Genomic DNA, 15,139 nt, shown 5'->3' on the forward strand with positions numbered 1-15,139 from the left:
GTTAAGAGTTAGTTGGTCAGTCCAGGGTGAAAGGCGACTCGTGAGAATGATAACTCGTCTATTCTTCTTCGTTTATGATATTTTTTCGATTCATTTTTTCATCTACTAATCTACAGATATACATAGAAAATTGATGAAGCAGAACTCTTCCTTATTACGATATATATTATAAAATCGACTATCTATTGTCGATTGTTCGTCGAAGTCATCGCGGAAGTTTCGATTTACGCAGCGACCATGACCTTGAACCTGCTGAAGGCCTTTCCAAGCGCGTACACCGGTACAAAAGTTTACGAGCACGCTCCACTCCTACCTACACTGTATACACATACGATACGAGCAAGAACGCTTTTATCTACCACTACTCCTGTTATTTCCGCTCATAACAGTGCAGCTTGCACATGAAATGCTTTGCGGCAAGATCGATAGGCTAATTGACTCGACCTGCTGCATTAATTTATTCGCATGGAAATGTCATAAAGAATTTTCGAGCCATATACTTCAACGTGTCTGCTTCTCCTCGTTTTTTATTTTTCCCCGAATTCTGCAAATTTTTTATTTTCAAAAGAGATTGTTTCATCGTCAAGGACCTTTTCTCTGGAGATCTCTCCCTTTTGTATTATTATCATTATTATTATCTATATCAACAATGCCATAAATATTGTTCGCTCGTACGAGTAGTTCGCTCGTTAAAATCAACGATATATGTATGTTGTGCACCACACCTTCACCGATACTCCCCAGCTTGTATCATCCTGCATCTCTTCAGATATTTATGACACGAAAGAAGCTATCTCATAAGCGACTTGGTGTGTTTCGATAAGCCGAGTAACGTTCACCGGTAGACTCGAAAAGAGAGCTCGAGAAAGCTATTTATGAGACCGTAGCACGAAAAAAAGATAAGATACGTTCGTATTCCTTTTTAAAGTCATCTCCAATCGATTTTCTCTACAGACTTCACCGGTTAAAACTTATCTCGAAATTTACAACCGATGCACGTACTGGCTTACGTATGTTCTTTGAAGAATGAATTGCATTTGTGTTGTTGAAAATATCGTTATATTAGAATGTGACAATACGATAAGAATCTGGAATGTGCGTTCACTAGTATTTAAAACTGCTCGGCCGTTTCGTTTGACCCTAAAACCGATATGCCTATCGTAAGACGACTCGCTCGCTTTTTATATTCTAACGTGTGAAACATGATAATACAAGATCGTTGTCGAATACATTAGCTCGTAGGAATTTGAGAGTACTTAACCTACTATAGAATTTTTAATATACGAATTAATGAAGAGATAAAAGTTTTTAAATAAAAGAATACTCGAATAATATATACATATGTCTTCTAAAATGTACCTATTTTAAAGGAAAAATTAAATGAATTATATATATTTAAATTCACGAACTCTAGTCTTTTAGCATGTTAAATAAATTACTTGAACTATTTAAATACTTGGCGTTCTTTAACTTTGTGCTATTATGTCAAAGTTTGAAAGTATCTGAAATATTATTTTGCTGGGGCTATGAATATTCCAAAACGAAAAAAGCACTTAAACAATGAAAGTTTTGATGTATTTCCAATCAATTCTCTTTCCATCGAACGTGTGTGTTGTAATTGCCAATCGATTCATTTTATCATGACATAAATACGATGCTTATCTTTTGATGAGTCAACATAAATGATGAGCAATTAGAAGAACGCGAATTCTGGGTTAATAGTTCTCGAAGGACCTTACGAAAATATGTTCAATCATATTTTCGCGATAAGGTGCCACGCCTTTCCGGATAACGATGATTAAAGTTTGGGTGTGCCGTATGTGTTTACACCGAAAAACATCTTTTTTGGTTTTAAGAAAATCAGTCTTTAAACAAATCCAAGAAACAATTTTTAAAGTTTTACAATTTTTAAACTGAAGGAATTACTGTTAACGATGAATGAATTTATTCGTAGTATAAAAATAAATTATAAGTTTATACAGCCGTTTGTATGTAAATAAACTTTATCCTTCCTCGAATGAATCGATATTCGACTTTGGTATGTATTAAATTCAAGTTAAAACATCAAAATGTCGATAAAACGAGTACCACACGGACGTGCCGAATTTATGTATGTAGTTTATTTTCTGTTCGAATATCTTTGTGTTGGTGAGTATCAAATACACAAGGTCACGAAAGTCCGGTCGGTTTCGAACGTGCACGTGTCATTATAGCTGCTTATAGAATGTTTACAAACTATGTTTTGAGACACGAGACACTTCGCTACGACTTAAAACTTTTTATACATTTTATTTTTTTCTTGCATATCTTTACGTCTACATTTAATTTTGTATAAATGTTTATACTATTTAAGTTGAATCGTAAAGACAAAGAGATTCGAAGAGAAAAGAACTTCTCGTAAAATGTTTCTGTTACTATAAACACAATTGATCTTATGATCTGAGAAAGTAAGTACGTTGTTCTAATCGTAAACACGAGTGAAACATTTAGGAAACGTTACAGAACGTCTTTTATCTCGGTATCGTTAAATAAATCCTCGAACGACCGACGCCTTGTTAGAATAAATTACTCGACAATAGTATAGTTACGTAACAGCCTGACTAATTATCGGTCATTACGAGAAGCTGGTGGCGCGTTCTTCGTTGCGTCAGTAGCCTATTTGCACGATCTCTAGCAGACTCGTATAGAAAAGAAATTTTAATGAACCACGAGTGAGACAGCAGGAGATGGAAAGATAGATCGTGAGGTTCGAGGACGATAAAGAAGGTACACCTGTTCTTCTTCACAAAGATACGCTGTTCCTTTTTATCGCGTATGACTCTCGAAATTAGATCTGACGATGACGCTGAATTTTTTTTACAACATATTCGTTCTACGAAGTCAAAAGTCAACTTTTTTGTCGTAATAAAGAAAAAAGATCGATCGATACAGTCGAATACATATTTCTACGCTTTTATCGAAACACCAACTTTCGATTTTTCGAATGTCCATTAATTAATTTGAAAAGAAAAAAATTTATCTCGTGGTTTTTATAAACAAAAAAGCCGTGAATATTTACATTCGAAATTGAAAAGCGCATCGTGGGTCATTTGATTCGCGAAACTCGTTTTATTCGTGACATTCGATTCGACAATGTCAGGGCTATCATGTTGTGTTATCCGACGCAGTCGCAATCAACGAGACGTGACGGAGATTTCATAACGAACGCAACATCATCGTTTTATACAATCTCGAAGATTTCCTCTTGATGGTAACATTTCGTTAGACTTTACTCAACTGAATTTTTTATTTTCCTCGTTGGTTTTCTGTCATTGCAATGACCTCGAAGATCGAATTACAACGATAGAATCGGATCGAGATCGTAGAACAACCGCAACGATCACAATCGCGTCATCTCTTTGCGCACTCGTTTGTCTTGTACTTACACATACATATAATACACATGTATATAATACTCGGGAGTATTACGCGAAATAGTCGATTATGTCGGAATAATAAGGATGGATCTATATCGGAGCCATAGTATATGTACATACTTTCGGAAAGTAGGACAATTCGTTTAATGAAAGCTGTAGGTTGATTAACGTTCGTTAGTCTGGAGAACAGGAACGTCGATGATCTAATCGTCGTTAATCGATCTTTTCCTGTTGATTTCTGTCGTAATATGATTATTTAGAAATTAACGAGGATACTATTTGGAAGATTAAATCTGTCTAGCTTTATTGGATTTATTGGAATGGCTACATCTTAAGAAATTTTCTACAAAAAAATGCTATTTTTTTAGCTTCATAAAAACTATTTAGAAATAAATTTTTAATTTATAAATGCAATACGTTAAGTGGAAAATTTTACGACGAACTTCGATCCACGTATTATCTTTAACATTGAAATTAAATCATGACAAGTTCGAAATGTAGTCGACTAGATCGAGAAGAAATTTCTACTTGTATATATTATCGAACGGTCTCGATGGCACGCGATGCCGGTCACGAAATTTATTCCACGAGCGTTACCACGGAGCGACCGCATAGTTTTCGAGTACGATATCTTGTGTCCCCTCGTTACAACTCCTACTATAACTCAACATTCTTAGAGAAATAAGTACGAGAATTCGTCTAAATAATTTTCTTTTTCTCTTTCTTTTTTTCTTTTATCTTCTGTTTCATTAAGATACCGTCTTAGTTGCGCATGCTTGCAATGGACTTTCTTCGACTGTAATTATACGGCACGTTGGTGGATATATACGTACATCTGATGATCCTTCTCATCATATAAAAATATTCTATTACATTAATCATCGTTGATACAACATTCGAAAGTAAAAGAACTGCGTGCCGGGAAAATCTTGGTAAATGATTTTGTAGAAAACGCATGCCTTCAATCTTTTAATTTCCACGAATTCGAAATGAGCAACGAGGTTGGTAACTTCATCTTCTTCTTCTTTTTCTTCTTCATCTTTCTAGCTGCTTTCACTGATAATATACATACGTATGCGTATACGTAAATGATTTTGTAGAAAACGCATGCCTTTAATATTTTAATTTCCACGAATTCGAAATGAGCAACGAGGTTGTAACTTCTTCTTTTTCTTTATATTTCTGGCTGCTTTCACTGGTAATGTATGTAAAATCAAAGTAGGTATATACGTATCTACGCGTCGACGATTTCATGGAGCATTTATGATTTGTTACGGACGGTCACGCGAGCTCGAGCATGATCGAAGGGCAGGTATAATCAGATCGAGATAAGAAATTGTGTATGATTTCGTACTTTTGAGATTTCCCGTGAAGATAATGAATTTTTTCGATCGATTCGAAAAAGTTGTCCCCCAACGAGAGTTGAGTTTTCGTTACAAAATTACAATAAATTTGGTTGTGCGAAAAAAACGTACCTACCTTTCGTGAGAGCACCACCTATTCCGGAAGGAATTACGCTACTTTCGAGACAAGTATCTTACTTAAACGAAAGTATTGTGTACGCCCGAAGGACGCACGCTACGTCGGTCGCTTCGTAAGTCCCTTTCTAAGGCTTCTTTCTTCTTCTTTACTTCTACTCTACGTTATATCCTCTCTAATCAAGTTCTCCACAATTTGAAACAGGTAGATACTTGAACGAGCACGAGAAGGACGTGTTCTCATTTCGTGATTTTTATCAGAAGACTATTTTATTAGATCAGAATAATATAAGACCTAGTTTTCGAGCATTTATAATATAAATTATTAATCCCAAGATGTGCGATAACGTGTGTGCATTATACGCTTACTTATTACGATAAAGCGTGCAGTGTGCTCAATAATTATTTACTTTCGCTATAAAATATTGTATTGGTCAATATATTACATTTTGCTTATTTAGATATAAAGTGCTTTAGTATTTATGACATTATTTTTAGACCGATCCAATATATCGATTATACTTAAAATTATTTGAAAATTAAAATAGAAAGACTTCGAGGAAATCATTTTTTCTCTTTACATATTTATAGCTTATATAATTTATATAATGGAATTTTTCGAAACTCGTGTATATACAATCCAGAAGAGATTATAAAGTTCCAAGAATTCTTGCTGCCTTAATGACACGGTCGATACGATCGATAATGATTTCTCATCGTGAAAGAAAGATAAAAGGAAAAAGAAAAATAAGAATGAAGCGTTCCGCGCGTAGCAGCATAGAAATTTTCCTTCTCGCGATCCCTGTCCGATATTCTCGAAGCGGAACGCGCGAGAAGGCGCGAGCAGGTGCAACTGTTGGGCGGTCGCACGTGCTCCGAAAGAGATGGTGGCCGAGCGTGTGCTTTCTGCTCCTCGCGAGAGTCGAGTATGAGATACGAATATCGTGCTGTTCCAGAGCAGTGATTCCGGTCAGCCGGAATAGCGGTACTCGCTCGGCCGTGTGTCTTCGTCTCGAATTATGTTGCTTCCCGCGGAGAGCCTGAGCGCATGCGCTTTCTGTCGCGAAAGCGGAAGAAGAAAACTATTACGATGAGTACTACGCATACTCCTTTCTTTCTTTTTTTTTTTTCTACGAACCTTATCTCTCATTCTATTATTTATTTATTTTTTTTTCGTTCTCTTACAAAACAGAATATTTTTCGATAGTTGCGAGCTCGTTGTTAATGCGGTACATATTGAAAAAAAAGGAAGATAGAAATTAAGGACGAAACGTTACAATTTCTTAAAGAATCTTTTTATGCCTCAAGAAATTTCTATTTTTCGTTCATTATCTGTCAACTTGTCGATTTAATGAAACACGTTGACACCAGATTCCTGCGTCTCGATATAGGAAAGATTCTATAAAAGAAGTAACTTCCGTCTTAGATAAAAAATCTCAGTAATATATATATATATATATATCTGAGACGTTTCTACATGAGATACGGATCTATATATATATACAATTTCAAACATATTAATTATGTTTTTACAAGATTTAATCGATTATTGTCTACAATCGCAGACGAAGTTGGAGGTTCTTTCTCGTGATCAATATCGTAGCACCGATACTGAAGCTTCTCTCTACGCTTGTCTCTAACTCACGAATACGTTTCATGAGGAACGTGCAAGCAGTGCAGTTCGGAACATCGACGAGTTAACAGGCATGCTAGAGACTCTCTCGTAGCAGCTGCATCGAGAGTTACTCGCTCAAGGCATGTGCTGCTGTTGCTGCTGCTGCGCCGAGTAACGGCTAATTGGCCACCTTTCCTCTCTCGAAGCGAGAACGAGAAAGAAAGAGAGAGAAAGAGAAAGAGAAAGAGAAAGAGAGAGAGAAAGAGAGAGAGAAAGAAAAAGAGAGAAAGAGAGAAGAGAGCTATCCCTCTCTCCTTTCCTTTCCTCTATCTTTTTCTCTCCCTTTCTCGCGGCGCCTTCTCCCTCTGTACGTCGGCCGACTCGTGCCAGTTTTGTTCGTCCTGTCGCGCGAGTTAAACCGAGTGCAGAGCTCGAGAAAACGGCGCTGATATAAGCTTCACGATCCTCGAGACATCTTTCACGCTACGTGCCTAAATTATGGACCCTCGGCGTCGTCCTCCTCGGCCACGTTGTCGTTGTCGTCGTTGTTCTTGCCTTCGTCGTGGATAGAGAGTGAAGAAGAAAATTCTAAAGTTTCTATTATCCTTCTTCGTTCACACGTAAGTCCTCTTTGTCTTTCCTTTATTCGCAACAATTTCGTATACGTCCTTTTTAACGTTTTTCCTGTGATTTCGTAAATTTATGTGCACATTTTCTTCGTACGCTCATCTATCTCAATCTTATCGCCCAGTTAATAATTTTAATACTTGGAATTTCTATGAAAATTTTTTTTGCATCTGAAACATCTCTCTCTCTCTCTCTCTCTCTCTCTCTCTCTCTACCTTCTTTTCTTTCATTCTTTCTCTTTTTCTACGAAACTATCTATGATTCCTTCTGCGAACTTCGTGGTATCGACCTCGAATCCTCGACGCGTGACCGCAACTTTTTATCGATCCTTTAATCATACGTGAGTATGTATTTCCAGTCAAGGTTACTATCCCGCGAACACGCATTGCTTCTTAAACAAACTACAAAGAGACTTTTTACGAGAAGCAAAACAGACCTCTTCTTCTTCTTCTTCTTCCTCTTCTTCTTTTACTTCTTCTTCTTACTGTGATTATTACACTCTTTCTATGGAACACTTTCCAATATATTTACGACGGCGATGGATTCTCGCAAAAGTCATTAAGCTAACATTTCTTCTACGGTGAAACTTTCCAAATCGATTTTTCGAAGCATTCCCGCGAGTTTCATGGATTTATTACGAGCGGAGTGAAAAATAATTGACGAGCATCTTGTCTCTAAAGAAAATACTGTCGATACCACTTACTGCGATCTAATCGTTTGGAAAACGAGAAGGTCCTACGAGATGGCGAGCATGCAAGAGACCTATTCGATTTTAATTGTTGTGTCGAACAGAAAACTCGTGCCGGTTTAACGAGGGAAGTACGACGAACAAATACTTCGATCTGCAAATCTAATCGGTCGGATAATACCGAGTTTTACCCGTTTCCCTCGTAAACGTAGTTTTCGTTAAGAGGGAACTTTTTTCCTGGTCATCCATTTACTTCTCTATTCGTCTAATGCGTATGTATTATGTGTGTATTATGTGTATACGTCCATGTATCTGCCAGCCTCGAGCACGTAACACGCTCTAACCGCTCTGCCCCACGTACTGACCTTCGGTCACGGAACGGAAATATAGTAGAAACATTTTTCTCATCTAATATTCTACCTTCGTACGACGATAAGATCGCGCGATCATGCCTTTCCTTTCTACGAACTCGTGACTTATCTCACTTATAGAGTGCAAGAATACTCATTTCTTCGATATCACCTTGTCATATTCTTTATCTATACGTCAAGAAGATTGTCTCTTCAATTATTTCAATTATGTTTTAGGTCTCCGCGCGTAGGAGGACCCCTCTCGCAATCATTAGCGATGATTCCACCGACTATGCATGGTCACGAATTCAACCAACCCTTGTCGAGGGTTGTTATGGTCCGTAAAACGGATCAGAGAACCTTCAGTAAGGGTCGGCGAGGTGGGGAACCTCTTTTGGAAACTGTCACCAGGGAAACCGTCGAGTTGTTCAACGGTGGCAGAGCTGAAAGAAAATACACTTCGGAAACGAGAGACATCGTCACGCCAAAGTCAAACAGGTTGGTTGATGCGTTCACAGAATTCTTCTCTGCAAGGAATAAAATTGCGAAAGAGTAAACAGAGGTGGCACGATGACGATCAACGTATAAAAAGGATATTATGTAACGAATTAATCGGCGGTAAATCGTACTCGATCAAAGTCCGGAACGATGTCATGCTATTTTGTATATAATAAAGAAGAAAATTAGACGAGAGTTGGCATGTATGTATATGTAATTGTTACCATAAGATTGCTCGATATCGCATTGTGAGAAACGTTCGTAATATGCACGAAATTCGAACGACGTTTCTTCTATGTATATCCTAGTACCGGAAACTCGTTACATGCGTTTCAGTAGGCAAAGATTTATACGTCGTAAAGTTGTAGTCGGTAATTTCACGTTGTATCCTTTTCCCTTTATAAATGTGTTTATATATCACAGTGAGGCTAGAGATGAGAGATAGAGATGAAAATTAGACGAGAGAAAGAGAGAGAGAGAGAGAGAGAGAGAGAGAGAAAGAGAAAGAGAGAAGAGAGGTTCCGAGAGAAACTACGACCTCGTACATGTGTGTTGTCAATTATAGGACGTATCTTTCGCCAAGGTGAATATATTCTTTTACAGAGGTCACACTTCGATACACTTTATTACGAATTTCTCTCGAGACGCCTCTTCAGATGTCAGAAAAACATATAACGTAAGTTAAAAGATGAACGTTTGTGTACATCGTAAATCGTTACCCTTGCGTAGTATGCCCTCGCTCAGCGTCAGTGGAACGAAAAAGAAGGTGGTCGGCTTTGTCGACCAGCTGTCGCCCGAAAGGTACTCACCTATGGTGCAGACTTGCAGTCAAGCCAAATTCCAATTCCAGTGAAGCGAGAAAGTATATGACTGATTTATAGCTTTATAGCGAGTCCTTCTCTGGCATCCTTGCAACGCTTCTCGCAACTTCACTAGAATCGGTAGTGGTTTTACTTTCCGTAGTACAAGCGACCTTTTTTTTTTCTTTATGTTATAGACGTGCTGTACTAAGAGTGACGGCTGAAAATTTCTCTTCGTATATAAACGTTGAAACTAAAACGATACTTCAATATTTATTTGCGATTACTTTGCTACAAGCTATACTTTCGTACGTTTAACTACGAACGCTTTCCCTTTTAATGTTTCTTTTTTCTTTTATTTATTTTTTCTTTCTAATACTTTCATATGAGCCTTCGTGAATTGACTGCTCATACGTAATGCGCTTTATGTCGTTAACGAAAGGGAATTGAATGTATTAAATAACATAGCTTCGCGTTCCCACGACCATCCAGTTCTAAAGACCGTGTGAGACTAACGCTTGCTTATTTAGAAGACATCGCTCAGACGGTTTGTTTATAGTTTTACAAAGGACGTAACGTAAACAAAGGAATCGGGCGACTTACGTGGAAAATATGTTTCAATGACAACAGAGATTCTTCGATTTTATATATTCGAAAAAAATGTGCATAATGTTTCGTATTTCCACGAATTGTTTTTCGAATTGGAATAATAATATTAAATAATATTAAATAATCTCGAGATGGGATCGGGACGGTCGATGAACTGGCGCGGAAGAAAGGTCTTCGGTGACGACCATGACCGTGGTTAAAGTGCTATGAAGAAGGAAGGAAAGGCTCGTAGGGAAGGAGGAAGTAAAAGCGTCGATCGTAAAAGCGTGTTGAACAACATGGACGAAGAGAGTACGAGAGACTTCTCGTAATTCTCGAGGAACGACGTGTCCTCCACCGCCTCGTTGTCGTACATTGAAATTTTCAGCTTTCTCTCCGCTTCTTAAACGCGACATTATCCCTGCTGAATACTAATACTACGATTTTATTGTTTGTCGTGGCACTACGAGATCGCTAATGTTTTTTACGTAACGAAAGTACAGTTCGATATGGCTTTCGTAAGAGAATCGAACGATTCTTAGGGAAATGATTGCTTTTATAAACGGAAATAGATAGATATGTACGATGTAAAATAAACTACTTGCAAGTAGAAGCGGTATTCAGCTTGGCCGATTAGCCGGAAAATAGATTAGAAATACCATTAGATAGCACATTAGATATCCTCGTCATAAATTGCTTCGACCCATTCCGCATGTCGTAATAACTACTTGCGCGATCCGCAAGATCAAGATCGACCGACCTCGCGCGCTTTCTTCGATCATTTGCCTTCTTGTATGCTTCCTCGTATACGTTGTAATGCTTACATCTCGCTCTCATTACTTTTCATTCATACATTTTTCAATATTCTTTGAATTTCTCTTCGTATTTAGGACGATCTTTAATTAATTAGATATCCGACGTATTCGATAGATCGCTTTAAACGAGCCTTAAAGCAAATTAAAAAATAAATGAACTTGTAAAGATTATTTTCATAAAATTTTTTAACGCTTCAAATTAATTTTTTGCATAAAAAAAAGAAAAGAAATATTATTCAAAATACTTATTCACGCTGAACGTCACATCTCTTCTTTCACGCTCGATGAAAATGAGCTTCGCACATAAGCAGCTTGAACAAAGATTATGGAGTTATTTAAAATTACACAGACGCTCTACTGTATAAAACTGAAAGAGACTCTGTGTTTCTTCATATACCATGTAATCGATGTACTTTCAGGTCGAGGACGGAATCGGTTAGATCCAAATCGCCTTTGACTGCATCGCCAGCATCGCCAGGACCATTGTCGAACTCCTTACACGGCAGTTTTCACGGTAGTTTAGGAAGCGATGGCATGTCATGCAGCAGTGCAAGGTCCTCTTCTGCCTCACCGGATTCTGCGAGATATTCCTCCTCGCAGGTAAAATTATCCATATGTAATTTACATTGAATGTAAAAAGTACTTACATATACTCGTCATAGTTTTTTTTATAACTGTATATTTCTTTGTTGTATTATTTATTTCTTTCTAAAAAAGTTATACATATATACATATATGTATGTATATCATTATAATTTTTACGTATATTAGCTATAATAAAAAGTATAAAATAAGTAAATAATCTATAGGAATAAATCATTCAATAGATTTTCCAAAACTGATGCATATAAAGTATTCGTATATGTAGGAACATCTTGCAATTTGTTCTTTTTTAGTAAGAATAACTTTGTTTCCAAATTTGACAGAATCATTAATTTTCATTGTTTTTCACGTATTCGAACTTTTCCCTTTTTTATTTGTCCAAGAATTAGTATTAGCAAATTATATTTTATAACTATTACTTATTTTATACGTCTTTTTTTTTTAAACGTTTGACAGCTCAGATACGTAAGAATTATATAATACAACAAAGAAATATGTATGTATAAAAAATTATAAAAAATAATTACACAAATACTTATTACCCTTGCTTATCTATCTGTAACTATCTTCGAACATAAATATAATCTCTCATCGAATCGTGAGAATGTCCATGGAGAGACAGTTCTAGAAACTGTTCTTAGGTAACCGTTCGCTTCGATCCAATCAATGAGTGACTGGATTTTAGATCGACTTTGGATCACGATTAAAGATATAGAACCGTAGACATAACGGAAACAAGAAGGCAACGCCGAAGGATTCTCGCACCTCGATTGCTCGCAATTCGCACGCGATGCTAATTGCTATTCAACTAGTCCGCGCTATTTACGTCGGTCCGTTAAGAAGCACGCGACTCCGGTGAGTCGAACCCGAACAAGTTGGTTGCCGCAAGATTTGCATTCGAAGGCGTTTAACACGTTGACATGTGAGAAAGAAAGCAGACAGGATGAATGCTTCTTACCATTCGTCTATGACTCACTTACTTCTCAAGAGATTTTTTTTATTTCTAATGCTCGCGATTTTCTTTCTTTCTCTCTCTTTCCTTCTCTTTATTTTTCTCTTTCATTCTGTCTCTCTCTCTCTCTTTCTCTCTCTCTCTCTCTCCCTCCCTTTCTCTTTTTCTCGGTCTCTATCTGTCTCTCTTTCTCTCACTGTCTGTCTTTGTCTTTCTCATCGACTTGAATTATTACTTCACGATATCGAACTGATCTCTCGTCCGATGACTAATCCTAGTTGCCTTTACCGGTCAACTGCCCATACGTGTATGATCGTGCCCTAAGTACACGTTCATCGTGCCTTTGATTATTGGACGTTTCAAGCACTGTACCGTTGAGCCACTTTTATATATCGTGCGGGTGTTCAGTATTTTGCTGCAAAATCATATTTGATTATGTCTTTATATGTTAGCATCATTCTGTTTGATTCATCTAACGATTGAGATAATTGATTGTTCGAGATGAAAACGAAATCGATGAAAGTACGAAGGTACATCGAGTCATTTGAAGCAATTTAGATATCTGAAATTGATGCAAAATAAAGAATTATTTGAAGCGTGTATTTTGTAATAAAGTAATACAAAAGTTGTTTTTAAAGTTGGTACGATATTATATATGTATATTAATTCTCGTCTTCTCTTAAACTCTATTCAAATCCTGAGAGGGATTCAAAGTAATTTCTACACGCTCGCTCATTTAATAGTTTGAAATCTTTTCGAGGAGCATCGATATCTCGATTGAAAAGAATATCGTTATCGTTTTAAGTCTCGGACATCTGCAACTTCTTTCTTCAACCTCTTCGTAAAAAAGTTCTATAGTTATATAATATTATCTTGATTTCTTGCAGACGTTTTATGTGTCTATTATACAGTGAAGCATTTAAAACGTTTTTACGAGTGAAAGAACTTTGAATCTAGCTGGAATACGTGAGCGGAAAATCTCATAGAAGCAAAAGAATTTATCGATTTTTCGACCGTGATTGGTCGATTAAAAAATGATCGGTCTTCGTTAGAATGATGGGAAATCGTTGCAATCTGTTAGCGTTTCTTTTTTCCATTCTATATAAAAAATATCAACATTGATTGCACGTGTATATAATTAAATTTCTTCTTGAATTTTTTTTGAATAATTATTTTAATTATAATTAAATAGGGTCTTATATTGTATTCCTTAAAAAACAGATCGTTAGATTTTCAGTATGTTCCCTCTCTATGTTATAGATAACAAAGACTGACACGCGTAAACCGTCTGTGCGTAGATCAGGACCTCCCAAGGAATTCATCAATATGTGCCTGGAAACACACAATTACTACCGGGTGCGACACGGTGTACCACCTTTGCGACTTAGCAAACAGGTAATTATCGATCGATCGGTAAGATCGAAACTTTCATAATCGTTATAAATTTATGAAATTTTCAGTTGTGCAAGACCAGTCAAGATTGGGCTAATATTCTGGCAGCCAAGGGTAGATTGGAGCATAGGGCAAATATAGATTACGGAGAGAACCTTTATTGCATGTGGAGTTCCAATCCAAAGACCGTCGTTGGTGGTGACGAGCCTGTAAACGAATGGTATGTTCCCTGATAATAAATCTTCTTCCATTTTTTACATTGTAACCTTTGTCCTTCAGGTATGCCGAGGAAGCTTTACATCAGTATGGTAAGGAACCTACTACTTTGAAAACCGGTCATTTTACACAAGTTGTATGGAGAGACAGTACCGAGTTAGGTGTCGGCATGGCGAGAAACAGAAACGGAGAGGTCTATGTAGTATGTAACTACAATCCAGCTGGTAACTTCTTAGGCAGCTTTACGGATAACGTCCTTCCATCTGGTAGTACTAGTCCGAGTAAAAGGATATCCTTTTCAAAGAGTCAATATACTCTCGACGAACAGGCCTGGCAACAAGAGGCCTTGTTAGTTCACAATGAATACAGAAGGAGGCATCGTGTACCTGACTTAAGGTTAAGTCCTGAGTTAACGGTAGCTGCAAAGGTACCTTAATTCTTTCTCGTAATTCAATCAACATATTTGATTTCATTGATAATCAATTTTTCATTCGGTTTTATTCAGGCATGGGCCAACACACTATTGAACACGAATAAATTGATACCACAATCTTCCTCACCGTATGGAGAAAACATATACTCTATGCAATGTTCCGATCCTAAATTGGTCGTGTCGGCTCGAGAAGTTGTGTCGAAGTGGTATTCCGAGAAAAAGGAACATAAATTTGGTACGGAACCGAAGATCCTTAATACCTGTACGTATGAAATTTCTAAATGACTTGATAATCGTATAAGAAAAAATTAGCACCCGCAATTTCTTCTTTTTTTTTTCGTTAGGTCACTTCACGCAAATCATATGGAAAAACACGACGGAAATGGGCATAGCTATGGCAAAAAGAGATGGAACGTGCGTCGTGGTCGCGTGTTATCATCCAAGGGGTAATATCGTTGGACAGTTCACGGAGAACGTTCCTAAACTTGTAAAGAACGTCTAGTCCGCGCGCGCGCTCGCCGGATCAACACTTCTGTCGATAATGTATTTAAAGGCTGTATTTATACATCGTGCATAGAGATGACAATACGCATAATTATGTATATAACACACGTGTGTGCATATACGTAGAATAAACATTCCACGTACACTATTATATTTGATCCTTC

The 15,139-nt window shown here is 37.1% G+C and overlaps 2 protein-coding genes across 9 annotated transcripts in view; one reads left to right on the forward strand and one right to left on the reverse strand.

Annotated features, from left to right (window-relative positions):
• Positions 1–15,126, forward strand: part of LOC122632639 (probable pathogenesis-related protein CaO19.6200) — a 33,454-nt gene extending 18,328 nt beyond the window's left edge. For 3 of the 8 annotated variants that reach the window (XM_043819697.1, XM_043819696.1, XM_043819698.1), the window contains 8 exons: positions 8,412–8,672; positions 9,402–9,473; positions 11,295–11,475; positions 13,691–13,825; positions 13,891–14,042; positions 14,102–14,465; positions 14,544–14,733; positions 14,816–15,126. In XM_043819697.1, the coding sequence (XP_043675632.1) occupies positions 8,412–8,672; positions 9,402–9,473; positions 11,295–11,475; positions 13,691–13,825; positions 13,891–14,042; positions 14,102–14,465; positions 14,544–14,733; positions 14,816–14,973 (1,513 nt within the window). In that variant the 3' untranslated portion in view covers positions 14,974–15,126. Of the gene's footprint in view, positions 1–6,480; positions 7,130–8,411; positions 8,673–9,401; positions 9,535–11,294; positions 11,476–13,690; positions 13,826–13,890; positions 14,043–14,101; positions 14,466–14,543; positions 14,734–14,815 lie in introns of those variants that run through there. The other 5 variants (XM_043819702.1, XM_043819700.1, XM_043819701.1 and 2 more) reach the window with 4 other exon arrangements.
• LOC122632637 (potassium channel subfamily T member 2) overlaps positions 9,150–15,139 on the reverse strand; it is a 104,131-nt gene continuing 98,141 nt past the window's right edge. Inside the window, exon 25 of the transcript XR_006327907.1 lies at positions 9,150–9,170. The gene's annotated coding sequence lies outside the window, so the exon portion shown is untranslated. The remainder of the gene's footprint in view (positions 9,171–15,139) is intronic.

Source organism: Vespula pensylvanica, chromosome 10, assembly GCF_014466175.1.
Source record: "Vespula pensylvanica isolate Volc-1 chromosome 10, ASM1446617v1, whole genome shotgun sequence".
Classification (NCBI taxonomy): Eukaryota; Metazoa; Arthropoda; class Insecta; order Hymenoptera; family Vespidae; genus Vespula; species Vespula pensylvanica.